This window comes from Nicrophorus vespilloides, unplaced genomic scaffold, assembly GCF_001412225.1.
Source record: "Nicrophorus vespilloides isolate i.1.1-1 unplaced genomic scaffold, Nicve_v1.0, whole genome shotgun sequence".
Classification (NCBI taxonomy): domain Eukaryota; kingdom Metazoa; phylum Arthropoda; class Insecta; order Coleoptera; family Silphidae; genus Nicrophorus; species Nicrophorus vespilloides.
In genome coordinates this window covers 21519-43423 of record NW_017097324.1, presented here as the reverse complement: position 1 = coordinate 43423, position 21905 = coordinate 21519, and the positions used below count along the sequence as shown (strand labels likewise).

The 21905-nt window shown below is 31.4% G+C and overlaps 4 protein-coding genes and 1 non-coding gene across 6 annotated transcripts; 4 read left to right on the top strand and 1 right to left on the bottom strand.

Annotated features, from left to right (window-relative positions):
• Positions 1-543: 543 nt before the first annotated feature.
• On the top strand, positions 544-3952 carry LOC108559811 (leukocyte surface antigen CD53). Its single transcript, XM_017917170.1, has 5 exons — positions 544-687; positions 1418-1606; positions 1672-1842; positions 3596-3829; positions 3896-3952. Exons 1-5 carry the CDS (start codon positions 625-627, stop codon positions 3950-3952), a joined length of 714 nt encoding a protein of 237 aa, XP_017772659.1. The 5' UTR covers positions 544-624.
• A 9990-nt stretch (positions 3953-13942) lies between these two features.
• Positions 13943-15198, top strand: LOC108559817 (probable nuclear transport factor 2). Of its 2 annotated transcripts, XM_017917177.1 has the most exons (5): positions 13943-14173; positions 14278-14349; positions 14418-14516; positions 14615-14737; positions 15067-15148. In XM_017917177.1, the coding sequence occupies exons 1-4, from the start codon at positions 14066-14068 to the stop codon at positions 14726-14728; spliced, it is 393 nt and encodes a 130-aa protein (XP_017772666.1). In that variant the 5' UTR covers positions 13943-14065; the 3' UTR covers positions 14729-14737; positions 15067-15148. The 2 variants fall into 2 exon arrangements, with proteins under 2 accessions (XP_017772666.1, XP_017772667.1); XM_017917178.1 differs by lacking the exon at positions 14615-14737 and having other exon boundaries at positions 15067-15198.
• A 317-nt stretch (positions 15199-15515) lies between these two features.
• Trnac-gca lies at positions 15516-15587 on the bottom strand. Its single transcript has one exon. It is a non-coding gene; the product is annotated as a tRNA-Cys (tRNA).
• Positions 15588-15620: 33 nt separating this feature from the next.
• LOC108559816 (tetratricopeptide repeat protein 17-like) lies at positions 15621-17546 on the top strand. Its single transcript, XM_017917176.1, has 4 exons — positions 15621-16183; positions 16407-16662; positions 16727-17140; positions 17193-17546. Exons 1-4 carry the CDS (start codon positions 15867-15869, stop codon positions 17352-17354), a joined length of 1149 nt encoding a protein of 382 aa, XP_017772665.1. The 5' UTR covers positions 15621-15866; the 3' UTR covers positions 17355-17546.
• A 497-nt stretch (positions 17547-18043) lies between these two features.
• LOC108559806 (X-box-binding protein 1) lies at positions 18044-19423 on the top strand. Its single transcript, XM_017917166.1, has 3 exons — positions 18044-18448; positions 18507-18983; positions 19258-19423. The coding sequence occupies exons 1-3, from the start codon at positions 18324-18326 to the stop codon at positions 19331-19333; spliced, it is 678 nt and encodes a 225-aa protein (XP_017772655.1). The 5' UTR covers positions 18044-18323; the 3' UTR covers positions 19334-19423.
• Positions 19424-21905: the final 2482 nt, after the last annotated feature.

Below are 21905 nucleotides of genomic sequence, written 5' to 3'. Positions count from 1 at the left end.
TTTGTTCAAATTAAATAAAATAATGTTAAAAACTCAATCGTTTTGATGTAAAGATTTATTAGACTAAAAAAAAGTATTATTTGCAATAGTTTAATAATAGTAAAATAATTAAAAAAAAATCGCATTTCACTTTATAAATAAACGACGTTAATTAAATCTGTTTCGATTTAATGGAATAAAAAATAAAGTTTTGTGTGTGTATTTTTTCTTACTTTAGCGGTGGAAGGTAATTAAGATGACTGCGAGGGAGAGAAAAACGTAACGATTGTAGAGAAAGGGTATGGGTGAGGGGAACACACGCACATTTTCAAAAGTCCGAGGCTCACATAAAAGCCGTATCCATGGTTTTAACCATGGAAACATATAGGACGGACCAATGGAAGGCGCGATCTCGATCAGAGCCTTCCTTCATAACTATGTAGAGAGAATAGAAAGAAAAAAACAGAAGAAAGGAACAAGAGAGAACTTATGTTCGAGTTTCACAACCTACCCCTATTTCAGTCACAGTTGAAAAGTTCGCGAGCAGAGACCGCACAAACAACGACTATTTTCCTAAACAAATTGAATTTATCCAATTGTTTTTGTTAATATATTCACGAGAGTTTGCTTTTGGGGGTTAAAAAGATGAAGAATTGCGACGTGAAATTTGTTAAATACATTTTGTTTCTTTTCAATCTCGTGTTTGCTGTAAGTACAATAAAATTTATTTGATTAAATTCATTTCTTTTTTAAATAATTTGTAATTACATAAACTTTTTAATAACAAATTTATTATTTTTTTAATCAAATTATAAATTACGTCTTTATACTAATTGCATTTTTTAAATTTTATATTTTTTTACAAGAAATGACAAATTTCTTAATAAAAATTGAATTTATTTATAAATTAATTGAAAAATTAGTAAAAAAAGTAATTCTACAGCAAAATGAGATCATAACTAATTACTAATTATAATGATAATTAGGCTATTAATTAATTAGAAAACTACTTAAAAAAACCTGACTACTAAAATTTTAGCTATTAAATAATTAAAACAACATGTTTTGATTGAGTTAACACCAACAAATTGTTGACTAATAGAAGAATTATTGTATACACAAAAAAAATATAAATTGTCGTATTTACTCTTAAGCCTTTCAATAATAAAATACATCCAATTTACATGATTGACGATGCGCAGGTGATTATTGGGGGTCTTATTGATTTCACCGTTTCTCTGCTATTATTGTCGTTTTTTTGTGTGTGATTAACTGAACTGCTTAAAATACGAATAATTCAATACTTTATCAAGGGGGTGATGACCTATACTTGATCCACGCACGGACAATTATTATATATTTTCTTCCACCAAATTCGTCGCTTCATAAATTATTCAATTCGTGTTCTATTTTTAAATGAATTTTGATTCTAATTTAGATATCTGGGATTGCGTTAATCGTCGTAGGATGTGTCGTCCTTGCGGATGTCGGCGAGTACCGACACTTTATGGAGGGAAGGATAATCGCTCCGCCGATTGTCCTGATCGTTGCAGGTTCTATAGTCTTCATCGTTGCATTCCTGGGATGTTTCGGCGCGATTAGAGAAAATTACCATATGTTAATGGGCGTAAGTTTACACACTTAAATTCTTGTTTATTTCAAATTCTGTTTCGATTTTTTTTACTATTTCAGTTTGCTGTTCTGCTTCTGATTATTTTCATAATCGAGCTTGCAGTTGGTATAGCAGCGGCGGTATACAAGCACGATTTCCAGATGATAATGAAAGATTCGATGAAAACTTCTATGGGGCAATACTACGATAGCAAAGTCGATCGCATCTCTTGGGATAATCTTCAAACCAAAGTAAGTACATACTGAGAACACCTTAAAGTTATTTCTTACCAATCTACATTATATAAATTAGCATACAGGAAAATGTATTGGAATAATAAAAACGAACATTTTACTCAAAATTGAAATATTTTTAAAATGTTAGAGTAGACTTATTGGACTGGACGTTGTTTTGTATTTATTATTCACATTTAATGATATCATATCGAGTAATTTAATAAAACGTGGAAACAGTACATTTTCAACTTGGACAACTTATACCAAACGTAGAATATACTTGTACTAATTTTTAAGTATACTAATTAGAAAGATCATAGTTTTTTCTTTAATATCGATATTCCATTATATAATTAGCACAATTTGGTTATTTATTAATTAAATAAAATGTGAAGTCAGTTTTTTTTAAATTAAAAGTAAGAGAATAATGATGTTTACTATGAATTTAAAATTAAACTCATTGGAAAGGTCATACTTTAGTCATTAATGCAGGTTCAAAATAATAAAATTATTATTTTTTATTAACGAGTAATTGAATAAAAAGTGAAGACATGAAAACATATAGCATAATAGTCATATCTAGGTGATTAATTAACATTACCTAATAGCAGTTATATCAAATGATGCACAATAGAAGACTACTGCTTATGTAGAAATAAAAGATATAAAAAGTTTGAAAATTATCTAATTAATTTGAATAAAAATAGATTTTTACTATAAAAATAGAAATATAATGTGAAGACTCGTTGGATAACTGGATTTTTAAAACATTTCATTCAATATTAAAATAGTTTTATAATTTTAAAATAGAATTATTAGAAAGGTCGTAGTTTTGTGTTTAATATTATTATTTGATGATGTAATTATCGAGTAATTTAATGAAACGCGAAGAGAGTACATCTTCAACTTTGACAACTTACTAATTTTTATATACTAATTGGAATGATCATAGTTTTTCTTTAATATGGATATTCAACTATATAATTAATATTTGTGGTCATCCAGTAATTAAATGAAAGACACTTCCTTAAAACTCATCTTTTCATGATCATATTTGATAGCTTATAGCAGACAAATGATGTATGCTATTAATTTAGAATTAGAATCATTGAAAAGCCAATACCTTTATCTTTAATTTACGTTGGAAATAATCTAATTACGATCTTTTGTTAACTAGTAATTACGTAAAAATTGAACACAATGCATTTTCAACTTTGACAGCTTAAACTAACGTACAATATTCAGTACTAATTATTAAGTATACTAATTGGAAATATCATAGTTTTATCGTTAATATGGACATTAAATTATATAATAAGCATTTGTAGTTATTCAGTAATTAAATAAAAGGTGAAGACACTTCTTTTAAAACTCATCTTTTCATGATAATATTGGATAGCTTATGACAAACTTATGATATATGCTATAAATTTAAAATTAGACCCATTGGAAAGGCCATACTTTTATCTTTAATTTACGTTTTAAATAATCTAATTACGATTGATTGAATAAAATGTGAAGACAAAAAATAAATATAAAAATCGTCACATTTCCATCATTAATTAACATTAGTAATAGCAGTTATATCAAAAGATGCACAATTCTTATGTAAAAATAAAAGATATAAAAAGTTTTACAATTTCCAAGTTTAGTGAAATAATTTAAATATTCTCATAATTTCTTAAATACATTTTCTCATTACTTTCAAGTTTTCAAGCAATTTATATTAGAATTTTCAAATATTTATAAAAATTTTGTATACTTACAGTTAGAGTGTTGCGGAATCGAAGGACCAACAGATTGGCCGGCAAAACAAAGACCGTACACTTGCTGTCACAAGGTGAGGGAAGGTGCTCAACCTCCTGAAGATTTCCACTGTCAGGCCGCTCTTCCAGGCGAAGACATCCTGTATTCCGATGGATGTTTCGACAAGTTGAAGATGAAAGCCGAGTCGAACGCGAAGATCCTGATTGGAGTTGGAATTGGAATCGCCTTCATACAGGTAACAAAAACAAATTAACAACAACAACAACAAATAAATTAATCCAAAAAAAAATACAAATTTTAGTTGATTGGAATCATATTATCATGCTGGTTGGCAGTCGCAGTCAAGAAAAAGGAGTAGAACGTAAAATCAGTTTAAAAATCTCAATGTTTGCTTATCATTGTAATTATTTTTGTAGCATTTATAATAACAATATTCAATTAATACATAAAAAAAAGAAATATAACTGATGTTAGATTATGTATACATTTTATTGAGACGTTTGCACAAAGCATTTGTAAAATCCTTTAAAACATGTTAAAAAAAACATTATCAGAGACATATTATACTTTAGGGGTAGAGTAGTTGTGTGTTTTGTTAAAAAAAATATAAAATAAAATTAATAATTTAGATGTTCCAATTACTTAAATGTAAATAAAAATACAATTTATTCATCACAGACTGTTTTTTTTAAATAATTTCCCACTTTTCCATTATTACTATACATTTTATTCCTATATAACAGGGGTGGGCACACTTGAGGCCAAAGTGAGCCGCAATCCGTTTTTTATATATTATAAAGAGACACACGTAGATTTAAAGTAATTGCAATACATTTTTAATGGAAGCCGCATTTGGCTCAATGAAGAGCCGCATTCACCCACAATTGCTATATAAAATTGAATATCATAGGACTGAATAAAATAAATCAAATATATTATATATCAAATATTCCTGAAGATCAATGCGTTTCGATTTGGAAGTGTTACACTTCACTGTCGATCAGTATATTAAATTCTCAGAAAAGCATAGAAACGTGTGACCGGATCGATTAGGATAATGACTCGACAATACATACACATGCACTATGCTCGTACGAGACCATAAAACGACAAAGTTGAAACGGAGTATCTTCACCTTTTATTTAATTACACAAAGACCACGCAAAAGCACTTAGATTATTAGATATGCAAATTAAAGTTAAAACTATGACCTTTCTAATAATTGCACTAACAGATTTGTGTTATGTTTCGTTAATCTATTATAAGGTGTCAAAGTTTAAAATGTATTGTCTGAAAATTTTATTTAATTACTGGATAACCAGGTAATCTAATTATATTATCAAATAAAAATATTAAAAACAAAACTGTGGTCTTTCCAAAAAAACCTACTAATAGTTTTGTATTTTTCGCCATATGTCTGTTAGACATCATCAAATGTTTGTAGTTGTCAAAACTGTCAAAGTTGAAAATGCACTCGCTTCAGTTTTTATTTAATTACTCGATAACCACGTAATCTAATTACATTATCGAATAATAATATTAAAAACAAAACTGTGGGTTTTCCAACAAGCCTACTACTAGTTTTGTATTTTTCGCCGTTTGTCTGTTAGACATTATCAAATGTTTGTAATTGTCAAATCTATCAAAGTTGAAATTCACATTTTATTTAATTACTCGATAATCACGTAATCTAATTACATTCTAGAAAAAGAATGTTAAAAACAAAACTCTGGGTTTTCCAACAAGCCTACTACTAGTTTTGTATTTTTCGCATCATCAAATGTTTGTAGATTTCAAATCTGTCAAAGTTGAAAATGCACTCTCTTCACTTTTTATTTAATTACTCAATAACCACGCATGCTAATTACATAATCAATTAAGGATATTAACCACAACATTTGCAGTAAGTCTACTCTAACATTTCTTGAATTAATATTTCAATTTTGATTAAAATTTCCGAAAAAACATTTTTTTTTTCTAACAAATTCTAAAACTACCTAATTTTTATATATTTTGTTTTTACATCAAAATAGATCTTCTATAGCGTATCTTTTGTTATAACTACAATTACGTAATGTAAATTAATAACTGAGATATGACGATTTTTCTATTCGTTTCTAACACGTTTCAGTCAATAACGAAAAAAAAAAACAAGAAAATCGAGTGTATTTGTAAACAGTAAAATGGGAATCCTCGCACCGTGCATTATTGATTTCCTTACCTTTTGACACGAAATACCGTGAAAGCAGTTTCAACCGTTGTTTACATGGCTTTGCAGTTAATTATGAATAAGTTTCATTACTGAACCAAACAAAAACAATTCAATAGAAATTCAATCTTTATTTTTTTTAGCCTAAGTTTAAAACAAAATTAACTTTTATTAAAACTGTCTTATTAAGAGTTATTTTTATATAATTAATAAAAACGACTGACTTCTGAAAGTTATTATAATATTAGTTTAATTTATGTGATTTTTTTTAGTAAATTATAAATATAAAAATAGTAGAAAATATTGGAATTAAAGTAAAATTTATTGTTAGTAAAGAGAAAATATACGACCAAAATTGTACATTTTTTTTCAGATTTACGAGCACAATTTTTAAATATTCTTTTAACACGAAAAGACTTGCAGATTTAAGAGGAATTTTGAACCGCGACGGCGCTTGTTGCGTGCGTCCATCAATTTGCATGAAAGCGATTGCATAATTTTCAAATTTTATATTTTGCATACACGTAAACGAGAAATATGTCTTCAATAAAACCAACACTATCTACAAATAACATTTTCATGATATTTACAGCAAAATAATAGAAGAATTTCCGTAAAATTCTTGTAATTATTACTTATCTAGATTAATATCTAATAGTACAACAAAAAAATCCTTAATTTTATGAAGTTAAAGCAAGGTTTGATTGTTAAAATTATAGTTTAATTTCTTGATAACCTTACGTAATGCTCACCTGGTAAACATAAAAGAAAGGTACTTTTCAGCCTACTTTTAAAATCTACTTGTAGCAACATCTGATGCGCGTTTGGCTACAACTCAAGTTTGTATACTCATAACAGTTTCATGGTATTTACCTGGATAAACAAATGACTGACTTTGACAATATTTTGAAATGGGCTTACGATAATAGCTGGTGAAAAAAATGGGTATTAACGATGTATGTTTAAGAAGCGATGTTTAAGAGTTGGCCGTCACCGTAGAAACTATTTGTTGTAATCGGCAGAGTGTCCAATGGGCGCTTCCGGAAAGAAGTGTCCACTGTCCGATGCGTATTAGAGTTTTAGGGAATGTTATTAGTATAAGCGCGACGGTAAAACAGCAACAACAGTTAAACTCACCTGGAGAATCCGCAAAGAAACGATACGCAACTTGAGAATTATCATCATAATCATGCAGACGTGCGGGTTGAAATGCACCAAATGCTTGCTGTTTGTCTTCAACATAATTTTTGCGGTAAGTTCAAATCACTTGTGTAATAAATTGTTCAACTGAAGTTTTCAATGTCAAATGTGTCATTAATTATTCTATTGTTACCTAACTTTCTTTGTTGTTTTTTTTTTGTATTCGAGTGTTTTCCAACTTTTATTTGGTGTCGAAATGCCTAAAACCGCACACTCTGTTAATGACTAATTAAACTGTTATTTATATTTATTCATATTTATATAACCAACCTAAATTTATATTTTTTTAAGTGCTACTATTGTTGCATAAACATATGTAAAATTATTATCAATCGTTTTTTTTTTAGTCACTAATGACGTTTGTTATAATTTTATTTAGATAATAAATAATCTATTATCTATTAGTAAAGTCTATATGGAATTTTTATACAAAGTGCATGATTTTAACAACTTCCGCAGCAAATTTGTAGAATATAGCTTAAATATTATAAAAATTCACCTAAACTGTTGTCCAAAGTATTTGTGATTTGTTTAAGTGGACATTGAAAAATCTATTAGTAATTACAAAAGTTAACCAAATCATTTTAATATATTATTTTAATTTCAAATCTTTATAATACGAGGGATCTAACAAAAGTTCGTAAAGTTGGATGGAGAAAAACAAAATAATTTTATTTTAATATTTTTAATTTTCATCCTTTTGTAATTTCTCTACTTAATTTCCATTTATTTAAATACAATTCTTAAGTCAGTAGAGCTTTCAAATAATTCCTCAAAATCGGATTTTGGAGCTTTTCCACTTTTAATTATTGATTTCTTCATTGGAACTAAAGACTCTTTACTTCATTTTTTTACTTTCGGAAACAGCCAGAAATCACAAGGCGCTAGGTCGGTAGAATAAGGTGCTTTGCGAATTTCATTGATGCCAGAGAGCGCAAGAAAGTTATTGGTTATTTCAGTGCATGATCGTGATGTAAAAAGTAGCGACGAAGTTTCCCTTTTTTCTGGTTACCCAACAAATTTTTGAAAACTTATGGTAAGCAACTTTCTGAGTACTACTTAGCCGTAACCCTCTGACCAGTTTCGAGTAAGATAGCAGCTACCACCTTTGCCCTGGAAATCTAAATCGACATCATCACTTTTGTTGCTGATTTTTGCAGTTTTGCTTTAACTGGGGGATTTGCATCTTCTGCGCTCCATACCATGGACTGCTACTTGGTTTCCAAGTCAAGCTTATAGAATCAAGATTCATCACCTGTTACGATTTTACTAAAAGTGCTAGAATCTCCATTTTCACAATTTTTCAAGAAATATTCGGCAAAACGAACACGTGCCTTTATATGGTCGTCATTTAATAATCGTGGAACACATAGAGCAGATTTCTTCGTGCAGCCAAAGTGATGATTTCATATTTGCAACAAAGCCATGGCATTCACGCCCAGTTCATCAACTACCATTTTCTGTGTCACTCTTGGATCTTCGTCAATGTTTGCCTTCACGAGGGCTACATTTGTATCATCGGACGAAGATTTCGGGCAACCTTCACGAGGTTCGTCCTCCACAGAAAAATGTCCAGTCTGAAATCTTTGAAACTACTTGGAAATAGTCACAAGGGATGATGCATTCACTCATACATTTTGGCATTCCTGGAAATTTTGCATAGGCTTGAGTTGACGTCGAAATCCGTAGAGAATGACAAAACAAATTTTTGCTGTGTTAGTTGTGGAATTTCTATCAACCTTACATCAATATTCTCCTATCCGATCTTCAAATTTGACATGAAATATCGTTAGACTTTAACAAATTGAGAAACAACTTTTGTTTTTTCAGCAAACTTTTGTTAGAACCCTTGTATATTTGAATTTTATTCTATAAATTCTAATTGAAAATAATTGTTCTAAATTGCTTAGTTTTCAAATATTTATTATAAAAAAATGTAAAAAATCTTATTGTTGAAATCTTTACAATGTTTTTAATTTCTAGTATAATTAAATACTTTCAGTTTGTTAACTTTTGGTGAATTGATTATATAAATTCGAATATACCTAATTCTCAAAATTTCTATAATCTTCATTATTCATCTTCGCATTATCATGATCTGGTGTTTGTTTATTAATTTTCTAGTAATAAAATAATAATGTGCATGTTTATAGAAACATTCTGTATCTTATTTGCAGAAACTTGCTTGGATATTATGAAATTTGTATAAAAGTTTCAATTCGTTTCAATTTGTCCACACAAACATTGATTTATCTATTAATAATTACAAAACTAAACCAAATAGTTCTTAACAAAAAAAAGATCTTGAGATCATTTAATAAATTACAACTAAAAATAATTATTTTAAATTGCTTAGTTTTCAAACTTTATTATATATTATTATAAAAAAAATGGAATAAATCTTATTTTTCAAATCTTTATAACGCTTACATTTTAATAAAATTTAACTGAAATAATTATTTTCATTTTCTTAGTTTTATACCTGTTTCTCATAATAATTGCGGATAATCTTCATTATTCATTTTCGCATTATCATGATCTGGAATTTGTTTATTAAGTTTCTAATAATAAAATCAGACAAGTGGATAATGCGCAATTTAATTCACATAAATCAAAAATAATAATACGATAAAAAAGCTGTACTGAAATAGCTTTAATACGTTTCTGACCTTCTGAAACGCACGTAACAACACCAGCACATCAATTCTTTCGACCGATAATAGCAGCCAATTATCAAGCACACTACAACAACAACAACAAAAACAAAAATCATCATCATAGACAAATCCACTTTCCTGTCCATTTATTATTCCATATATGATCATATAGAAAATAAGTAATATATTTATTTATATTGCTCTAATTTGGGCAAAAGGACTAATAAATTTTATGATTGAAATACAATTAACCCCGATTTTTTTAGGAACAAAATAGAAATTATTAAAAATAATATCGAAAATTAAAAAATGGATGTCTGTTGGGACATAATGGGATCTATTGTCCCAGATAAATGTCCCATTGTAATTGGGAATTGTAATTGGGACATCTTGTCCCAATAGGGTTAAAGGAAATTGCATGTACAGTGGATCCTCGCATAACGAGCATTTCACTTAACGAGCAAAATGAATTGTAAGAAAAATGACTTGCTTAACGAGCGACGTTTCGCATAACGAGTGACGATGAGAAGAGAAGTCCCGGAAAAACATATATTATGTGTATTTTTCAATATGTTTCACTATACGAGTAAAAATCCGGAAATTTTGGAACGGATTAAACTCGTTAAGCGAGGTTCCACTGTATTTGTTGTTTTTTTGTTATCAAGCACACTACAACAACAACAACAAAAACAAAAATCATCATCATCGACAAATCCACTTTCCTGTCCATTTATTATTCCATATAAGAAATGATGATTATAAAGAAAATAAGTAATATATTTATTTATATTGCTCTAATTTGGGCGAATAATTTTTATGATTGAAATACAATTAACCCCGATTTTTTTAGGAACAAAATAGAAATTATTAAAAATAATAGCGAAAATTAAAAAATAGATGTCTATTGGGACATAATGGGATCTATTGTCCGAGATAGATGTCCCATTGTAATAGGGAATTGTAATTGGGACATCTTGTCCCAATAGGGTTAAAGGAAATTGCATGTACAGAAGAACCTCGCATAACGAGCATTTCGTTTAACAAGCAAAATTAATTGTAAGAAAAATGACTCGCTTAAAGAGCGACGTTTTGCATAACGCAAAACATATATTATGTGTTTTTTTCAATATGTTTCACTATACGAGTAAAAATCCGTATATTTTGGAACGGATTAAACTCGTTAAGCGAGGTTCCACTATATTTGTTGTTTTTTTTGTTATCAAGCACACTACAACAACAACAACAAAATCAAAAATCATCATCATCGACAAATCCACTTTCTTGTCCATTTATTATTCCATATAAGAAATGATGATCATAAAGAAAATAAGTAATATATTTATTTATATTGCTCTAATTTGGGCAAAAGGACTAATAAATTTTATGATTGAAATACAATTAACCCCGATTTTTTTAGGAACAAAATAGAAATTATTAAAAATAATATCGAAAATTAAAAAATAGATGTCTGTTGGGACATAATGGGATCTATTGTCCTAGATAGATGTTTGTAATTAGGATTTGTAATTGGGTCATATTATCCCAATAGGTCTAAAGGAAATTGAATGTGCAGAATAACCTCGCATAACGAGCATTTCGCTTAACGAGCAAAATTAATTGTAAGAAAAATGACTCGCTTAACGAGCGACGTTTCGCATAACGAGTGACGATGAGAAGAGAAGTCCCGGATTGTGGAAGTCCCTAAAATACACATATTATGTGTATTTTTCAATATGTTTCACTATATGAGTAAAAATCCGAAAATTTTGGAACAGATTAAACTCTTTAAGCGAGGTTCCACTGTATTTGTCATTTTTTTGTTGTTGTCTCTGTAAATTTAGTATTATTTCAGCTCATCGGATTAACATGTTTCATCTTCGGTGTGTATTTCTTGGCAACGTACGGAACGGGCCCGAAAACAGATCACTTTATTTTGGAATTCCTTGCGTGCGCGATTATTGGCGGTGTGATGTTTATCGTAGCCTTCTTCGGAGCGTACGGAGCTTTAATGGAATCATACTGCTGTCTCATGACCGTAAGAAGCGAATCGAAGCAATGCAAAAATAATAAAAACAAATAAATTTTTACTTCTTTTTCAGTTCGTCATATTCTTATCGTTAATATTGATCGCCCAAATAGTGGTAGCAATATTCACTATAATATTAGTAACGTCAATAAATGAGGATAGTTTCTATCCAACTTTGAAAACTTACTACGAAAGTAACGTCTCTAAACTTATCTGGGATTCTTTGCAAAGCGAAGTAAGTTCTAATGTATTTAACTCTGTAAGGGGCGCATTTTACCACCTTTTGAACATGTCACTGGGTCATTATTATAATTTTCTAGAAAATCTACAGGAAAGAAGAACTACCCTTTAACTTGGTTGGAAATTTAAGAATTTCTGGCCCTTTCAAGGGTTAAAGCATCTTAATTTTATTTACAATTTATCAGTAACAAAAATAATTTACTTAATTAAATTGTAGTTGAAATGCTGTGGGGTGAAAGGTCCTTCGGATTGGGCGCATGCAATCCCAGCAAGTTGCTGCACCGATTCCTCCGATACACCAGATACAATCAGTGATTACTGTACGAAACTTGGATCAAAGAAGTACTTGTTCTCAATAGGATGCAAAGATGCTTTTATGAATTGGTTCAAAGATATCACGACCGTTTTCATTACGATCGACGCGTGCTGCGCTATAATCAATGTAAGATCTTTTGTCCAGATATTTGTAAAACTTAGATTTATTAATTCTTTTTTTTTGTTTTGTTTAGATCATTGGAATCATATTTGGTGCCTGCATGATTTCTGGTTTAGCACTGCAACTTGAGGATTGATAGAGTGAAATAGTTATTTTAATGTACTGTATTTCATTTCTGTATGAAAATAAAAGATGTATATATATAAATTATTATTACAATTCAGTTAATTTTACGTTAATAATAGAACATTATCAACGATTTTTTGATGTCTTCACTTTGTTAATTTCAAATTAGATCATCAATGAACCGTCTGACATCTTTCTGCTATCATCTGTTGCATGCTGCCAAAAGTGTCGATAAGAATCATCTTCAAGTCACGCAGGATAATTACATAATTTAGTAAGAATCGTAAATTGGACACCGTCATTTTTCAAATGAACCTGCTTCTTTTTATTAATTTCTCGAAAGTCATGCAACTTTCGTTATTGTTGAGTAAGAAGGGCGCAACTGTTACGCAACGTACTATGCAAGAAAAGTTACTTAATGTTGATTACGTAACCGAGAAACGACGATTTTCTATGTCTATGATTTTTCATGACAACTCCTAAAGTTAATTATATCATCTTATACTCGAATCAAAGATGAAAATCTCATCTTTTGAAAGAGCCCATTGGTAGCTTTCTGCTATCATACATCCATCCATCATCCATTTTTACGAACTATAAAATGATTCATTGCTGAAATGCGCCTTCTTCACTTTTTTTTCAGGATAACTACGTAACATAGTTACGTAATTAAACAAGGACTGTTCAAATGAGGCTGCCACCTTTCTAATGAGTCCTCTGAAATGACTCTAGCATCGATATTTTGGGTTTGAAACGTTCTGAAAACTACCGCTTTTTCATAATTTATCTGATACAGGCAACCAAACACACACCAGTGTATATTCAGTTGCACACACTATGGGACAAATGTACAATAGTTTTCCCGCTTTTTTTTTATTAATTTCTCGAAAGTTACATAACTTTCGCGCACTTCTATTGTTTCTTTATAAGGGCGCAACCCTTACGCAACGTATTATGCAACAAAAGTTACGTAATGGTCATTACGTGACCGAGAAACGACGAAATCCGATTTTCGCAAATTAGTGGAAAACTTGGTTATTTTGTCATCTGTTCATCTGCTATGCATTTTTATTTTCAGGATAACCACGCAGGATTCAGTAAGAATTATAAACTGGAGATCGTCTCTCTTTAAATTGGGTTGCTGAAAAAAGTTTAACATTGATACGATCTTAAATGTGCTGAAAATTATCGAATGTGTACGAAACGTACTTAAAAAAAACACGATTTGATAGAGATTTATAATAAAGCATTTTCTTTCTTATTTTATTATTGAATAACGTGATTGTGTAACTCGTTACAATACAAACTATTACGTAATTACTATTTTTTTTAATTTTTTTTGAATATTTGACAATTATTAGGCAACTTTATTGCTTCCATTTGAAATTCGAATGTACCGCTTTTGGTGATGATGGTTGGTAGCTCCGTTTCTAAAAAGTCCGTTGCATTGAACCGGTTGGTAACATTAACCAATTTTAGGCAGCAGAACGGCAAGGAGATAGAAGTGATCGCAATTGTGTCACTCTTATAGGAATAAGAATTTATTTAAGGCCCAGAACAGGAATCAAAATAGAATTATGGCATTAAATCCACAATACGAGGCTATAGGGAAAGGGTTCGTCCAACAATATTACGCTCTCTTCGACGATCCCGCCCAGAGGCCCAATTTAGTTAATATGTACAATGTAAGTAATTTTAAACTGAGCACACTCTCTAACGCACATACACATCTTAAACAAGGATCTCCTACAAAGTGTCGTCGATAACTAAAATCTATGAACAATTTCAGATTGAAAGCTCCTTCATGTCCTTTGAAGGCACGCAACTGCAGGGCTCTGTTAAGATAATGGAAAAGTTGACGGTAATAATACAGATAACAATCTTTGACAGTGGATGATAATAATAACCAATATCTGTCTCTTATTACAGAGCCTATCGTTTCAAAAGATAAATAGAGTTATAACTGCTGTTGATTCCCAGCCAATGTTTGATGGTGGTGTTTTAATAAATGTCCTCGGAAGGTTGCAGGTAACTATCATTTATATATAATACTTATATTTTCACAATTATAAATATTGAAAAGGAAAATGAAATTTAGTAGAACTAAGCAAATATTGTTGTAATAGACTGACGAAGACATACCTCACGCATACGTTCAAACATTTGTACTGAAACCTATTGAGGGAAGTTTTTTTGTTCAGCATGACACTTTCCGCCTAGTTCTACATGATACTATTTAGCTTCGTGAAGTATGTATTAAAAGCAAGCAACTATGCTTGCCCTCTTAAGCATGAGAACCCACACGCTTACTTTATATTATTACATATTTTATGAGTTCTTAATCCAAAAACAATAACTTCTTTATTATTAATACTTCCTACACAATATATTTAATTTAATTTCCACCCATTTGTTTGGACTTGATTCGTTTATTAATTCTGATTACCTAAATTACAACTTTCTATTTACAATTTGAATGATTTTGTTTATTTTAATCTTCTTTTATTTTTGTTTCTTCTGCTTATGAATATTCTGCTGATCTTGAATGAAAATGTATGAAATTTTTGAATTTTTTCAGGCTGACGAAGATCCAGCACATGCATATTCACAAGTGTTTGTATTGAAACCCTTAGGTAATTCATTCTTTGTTCAGCATGACATATTCCGATTGGGTATCCACGATTCCGCCTAAAACGAAAAAAAAAAAAAATGAAAATAACCGTAATAAATATGAATACTTTATATATATAATATTAAAAATATAATACAACACTGTTAAAAAAACGTAAAATAATAAAAAGAAAATCACAACATAGCTCGAAAAGTAATAATAAACATTTCCTCATTTTGTAATGCTTTTTCAATTTATCCAACAAATAAATGGTTTTGTAAAAACTTTAAATAACTACACTGTTTATATTATTTCAATCCTTAAATTTCTTAAATAATTTCTTTTTATTTGTAATGAGAAGTCTGCAATAATTGTTAAATTTATTTTGTATATCTAATATGCAAAAAGAGTTTTTGAGGGGACACCCGGGTTTGAACCGGGGACCTCTCGATCTGCAGTCGAATGCTCTACCACTGAGCTATATCCCCATTATATAAGTTTACCCAAAATGAGGTGTGGGTGGTGTGTGGAAGAGGACTGCAACAGTGAAAAGTAAAAGTAACCAAGGCGGCGCGCATCAATTCTATAACCAAAATAAAAGGAGATCCGTCAAAAAAAATAATAACACAAGTAGCACGTAATAACTCCGGCGAAATGTATTAAAATGATGGTGATATACACGTAAATCTTGGCTACTCGCAATCGTGCATCGATCTACCAAGTGCGGACTATACGTACACATCCGAATTGGGAATACACAGCATCATATGATGTCTGTCCCAACCAATTTCAGCATACTTGTTTTTTACTTCATATGCTGCGAGGTGCTCCCAGCCAACTCCCGCACCTCGACCCTTTGGAAGCTCAACTCTGATGAGACAAAGATCATCGAGGCCAGCCCATTCCATCAAGTGGTTGCTGTGCAGAATGGCATCCAGAGTCGACAGTATGTAACTGAGGAGGATCCAATCTTCAATATCATCACCTCAACCATCCACCAGGTTGACAACAACTGGATGAAGAAGGCTGTCGAGTATTACTGCACAGACTGCAATAATGTCCAATCCAAATCATTGTCTGACAGGTAAACAATAGAGTATTTCCAATGTATCAATATTACATTTTTATTAATCATTTTATTTCCTGCATCTCTTCAACCCTGTTTGAGAATAATGTGGAAAACAATATCTGTAGAAGGCACAGATTTCTAATTCTTAATTTTTGCAACTTCAACTTGAGTAATTAATTAATTTCTTTTGTATATTTTCTTTAGATACATGTGTAATAATGTAAGTTGTTTATTTCAGGAATGAGTTTGTGTCCAATTCGTCCAAGTATTCCATCCAGAGGGCCTTAATTACGGACGGCGATGAAACATTGGATTGCGGGAAACCGGTGAACTTTACATATTACGATAATTTGGTGGGTGTGCTGAATAGAAACAGGCATCCACTTGTGCCTGAGCCGCAGGCGTCTCTGGTCTTCTCGAAGACCCGGAGAAACGCCAAGGGCGATTTGGATATAGATTTAATCGAGAGGCGGCTGAAAAAGGCAAAGAAAGAAGTATTTTAATTGTATACTGTCTCATCTAATCCGAAATTGACAATGTGTAATTTGTTTGCTGCAGAAACCGAAGTCTGTGCAATTGTACAACCAGATCGGTAACTTTTGGCGAATCAAAGGGGACGCGCAGAAATCCATCGAGTGTTTCCGGAGAGCTCTCGCGGTTTCTCCGCACAACGCCGAAGTGTTACTCAATTTAGCAAGAGTCCTGTACAATTTACAATACTTGGATGATGCAATCTACTTAACACGGAGATCTCTCGAGGTGCAATCACCGGAAAAAGGTGCATGGCAGCAGCATTTTACTTTAGGTGAAATTTACAAAGCTTACGGTCATTATCAAGAGGCTTCGGTGCATCTCAGACATACTTTAGAGCTGAGACCAGGCTTTGAACCGGCCGAAGTCGCCCTAAAAGAAATGGAATCTTTGCCCACAGATTCCATTCACATATACACCCTAATCATCATCGTATGCCTCGTAAGATTCCTATAGTTTCAATCACATAAACCATTTAATCGTTTTCTTTTAGGTCTTAGGCGTGTTACTCGTCATTTTATCAACGGTGGAAACGTTACCTGACACCGAATTTCCGGACGTTAAAACGCAACGGCATTTCAACAAAGCAATGGCTATGAAGACTCTGAGAGGTCTCAGCATGAAGAACGGCCGCTACAAGAAGATTTCTCTCTAAATTGTTCGATGCGACTAAAGAAACGTTCTTTTTGTGTTCCTCTTTTTAAAACTCATATATATATGTACCTGTTATATAACGTTTCCTCGCTCATTTTAACTATTTATTATTTATTGTAAATTATTTTTGTTTGTTTATTTTTTTTTTGTCGCCCAGTAGTCTTAATGATAATGAAATCGAAATAACTAATAATAAGTATTTTTATTTAAATCCTTAACGTATTTATAGTTCAAATGCACACAGATTGTTGATTAAAATAGTTAATTATCAATGTTTAAAATAACTTGCAGACGTTTATCGCAATCGTTGCGGTTTTGAGATTAGATATCAATTAAAAATAAATTTATTTGTCTCCTCTTTCCTGAGTGGAATGGACGCAGAAATCTCGCAATTTACGCGGTTGATCGATGAGAAAAACGTATAAAAATTGTAGTAAAAAACCGTGTAAATTGAAAACGTGTAAAGAAAGTAACGTGTAAAACGAGGAAAGATATATGTGCATTTCTTTAACACTCTAAAATTGAAATGGGTGTTGATTATAAGCTGTTATCTTCTTAATTTGAAATGAATCCGGGCAGCATTTGTACGTTGCGCAATACTTTACGCATATTGAATAAGCTGTTGCGTCAGATATTGAGCGTTTAAAAAAGCTTAAATTTCCCGGCCGGCCGTGACGTAAATGGTTTTTACGGATAAACTTGTATGCGCATCCAATGAAAACGCGCCACATATTCCTTATTTACTGTGTACATGGCACTTGCGAACCATTGTTCAAGATTGAGGCATCGAAAGCAATCCAAAATATTGGTGACTAACCATATTGCATCATGCGAAAGCATAAATAAGACTTCAGCAGACTTCTTGATGCAGTTCATTCATCGCGACAAGTAGCACGAAATGCTGTGGTCAAGGCAACATCACCGGACAGTGAATTAGATTGTTTATAAACATCACATTACTTAAATCATCATGGATCATATTTCGGATACAAGCAGTTACATTATGCTGGAGGATAGCCAGGATTACGTTATGCCTGTAAGGGCTAAGAAGAGGCGTCTGGATCATTTGTCATGGGAGGAAAAGTTGCAGAGAAAGTGAGTATAAATATTTAAACATATGTAATTTATTAAAAACTAAAATCGATATTTGTAGGAAACTTAAGAACAGGGTGGCAGCACAAACGTCCAGGGATAGGAAGAAAGCAAAAATGGACCAGATGGAGACAACTGTCAACAATCTGGTTGTTCAGAATGATACAATATTGTCTGAGTTGGAGAAGCTGAAAAGGATTAACGAGAAATTGGTTAGGGAGAACAAGGAGCTGACACAGAAGTTGAGGGAACCGTGCCAGGTTTGTTCTCAAAGTCGTTCTGTTGAGTGTGGTGTTCAGATTGGGTCTACTGTATCCAACCTTCTGCCGCAAGGTCTGAACAGACACTCAGCAGCGACTTTGAGTGCACAAACCCTGCCAGTCCTCTTGAAAATTGTGATGGCCTACCTTCTCTACCAGACCTCCTCGACGAGATCACCCGTGACGTCGATTTCGCCTCCTTGGGTGACCTCACACAGAGTCTCCTCGAAGACATTGCCAGAGACCTGGAGACAGCTGCTCAAGAAACAGATTCTAAAGTAATTAAACACTTTACTATATAGCAACCTTAACTTACATATACATATGAATACATCAGCAGAGTGAAAAAAGATTCTTTAAAGAAAGTTCTCTTTTAGATGCCAAGATTTTGAATTTACCTTCAATTACTTAAGGTGACCTGAATATATAATGTACACATTTGGCACTTATATATAGGCGAATTCACATTTACACCAGTTGCTTTTAAATTTGTTAATATTTCTCATCAACTCAAACATCAATTAATTAATATTTTTTTTCTTTCTTCGTTAGGAATCAAATGCAGTGTGTGGGTTTGAGGAAGTGGTGGGGCAGACATCAGAACAATTGGAATCCAGTGGAAGTGTAAAAGTGGAAACGGACAATAACAGTGATCTCTCGGAGTTTTTACTTTTACACCACGATTATTCCAAAAGCTCAGCGAAAAAAACAAGACGGAAGAAGTTGAAAACGATAAAGCCAAAGGTCGAAGTGAAGTCGGAACCGTTGCCGGATGAGATCATCTACGGAACGCTGGACGAAGACACGAACACCATCACGCTTCTTGTCAATGATTGTGATCTTGCGATCGGGGAGGATACAGTTGTTCAGACCGAATGCTATTCGATCACAAATGATCACATTTATTTACAGAGCGAGGATAGGTGTAGTGATCTTCAGCCTTTGACGCCCAGCGACGGTTCCAATTTCAATTCGGATTCCTCCGATTGTGGATACGAATCTTTTGGTTCCAGTAGCGTCGATTTGTGCGTCTCTGAATTGTTTCCTTCTTTAATGTGAAATTTAATGATAACGTTTTAAAACTTATTATGTACATAATTATTATAAATATCTATAGCGTTGTTGATTTTTTTTTCAAAGATTTTATTATTTATTTTATAATTAATTATTTTTATAATAAACTGGTGTAAAAGTAAATATTTTATTTTATTAACTAATTGCAATAAGCTTATAAACTTGAATGAATTTATTTTCATGCTATTAATAACAAAAATAAATTAGTTTCTGAGATTATCATCAATTTACAAAGTAGTGTAAATAATTGTTAAATTATCCAATTGTAGTTGTGAATATGTATTTAGTTGTCAATACTGACTGTTAAGATATACCGCACTATAAGACGCACTCAAAGTTTAATGTAATGCCAGTGAATGGTTTAAAGATGTTAAACTGATCTTTGATTGAAAAATGAAATGTTAACTTTGCTCACAACAAAGACTTTCACGTTTGGATTACATGGACAATCATTCAAAATATAACTTGCTTTATTTTGATAACTTATAGTAGATGTACTGACCAAACCACGTTGTCTGAAGTTAGCTCATTGGAAAGGTTGTAGTTTTCTCTTTAATTTCTGTATTCGATGATTTAATGAACACTAGTGGTAATCGATTAATTAAAAAAACATGAAGGTATTGTAGCAAATTGAAAAAATAGTTAAATGCTTATATTCATATATATTAGAAAATTTTAATTTACTATATTGCTATAAACTACGTTAGTTTTGGTCAATTAATAAGAAAGTTATTACGCTTTAATGCGTTGGTGGTTTTTGCAAATCAAAACGCAATATAAATATTGATCTAGTTCAGAGATCAATGGTCGATGATTCAAAATTCTTCTAGGAGTGAGTTTTCATAAAAATTTAGATCATTTAACACAATATCCTACTTTTTAATCAAAGTTTATATGTATGTTTGGTTGCACATACACATACTGAATATTTCCTGAAAATGCTTGTCTTCATTAAAAAGCATATAACTCGAAAACTAATTATCATTTAAATTATCATAATAATTATCGTAAATATTAATTTGTAGCTGCAAAGGTGTCTTCATAATTGATTAACAAACTTTTGTATTTCACAAATGTGTTGGGAAAATAACGTCTTCGAAAATGGCCTTTATTTTCGTATACACCAACTCTCGAAAGAATTTTGGATATTAATGTTGATCTTAAATATACAGAGATTAAAATGAGTGTAAATGCAGGTTTGTATCTACCAATGCTTGGTCACAATTAATTATCAAACTTTGGTACTAGACAGTTTGGAAAACAACGTTTTCGAAAATGGCCTTTATTTTCGTAAGCACTTGTTTCTACAAGAATGTTGAACATTAATGTTGATCTGAAATATACAGAGATTAAAATATAATTTGATAGTTATTCCAGTATTTTCAATGCATCTGGCATTCAGAAATGTTATCCAGTCTCTAAGGATTATGTAGGAAGCAACAATAAAATCATGGGTGCTACAAGGCTCATAGTTGTTATTCATCTTCTTAATGAAGTAATATTTTTGGTCCATTTCAGCAGTTAAGGTTTCCACTATTTGCAAATGAAAACTGTTTGTAAAGAATGCTTTCCACTATACATTCGAGGCATGTTGCTATCATCTCCACCTAAAATAATAACAATTATACCAATGATTGTTTACAACATTACTATTTATCTTATGTTTGTTAACGATTTATGCACATTCTTATATGAAGACACTGGTTCAGTTAAAAAAGATTTTAAGGATTGTCCCTAGTAAGCTGCAGTTTCTGTTGTATCTTTTCTGAAGACAAAGAACTTTAGTGATCGATGGTTGTTTACATGTTCCATTGGTTCTTGTCCGAATTGAAATGTGAAGTTCAGAGAAACGTTTTCCATACAAGGAAATAGAAGAAGGAAGCAATGGAGCATGTTGTTCATTAAGTTTTCATTCAGAACAATGTAGAATAATCAGGAAATCCAATTAAAACCTTTAAATTTAACTTGCGACTGTAACAGCTGTCAAAATGACTCCTCGCTACTCATGGTTTCCTGATGCAAATCGAAATTTTATATATTCGAGAATCAAGCTTGTGATTCGCGAAAACCGCCAACTCATTAAAGCTTAATAACTTTCTTATTAATTGACTAAAACTAATGTATTT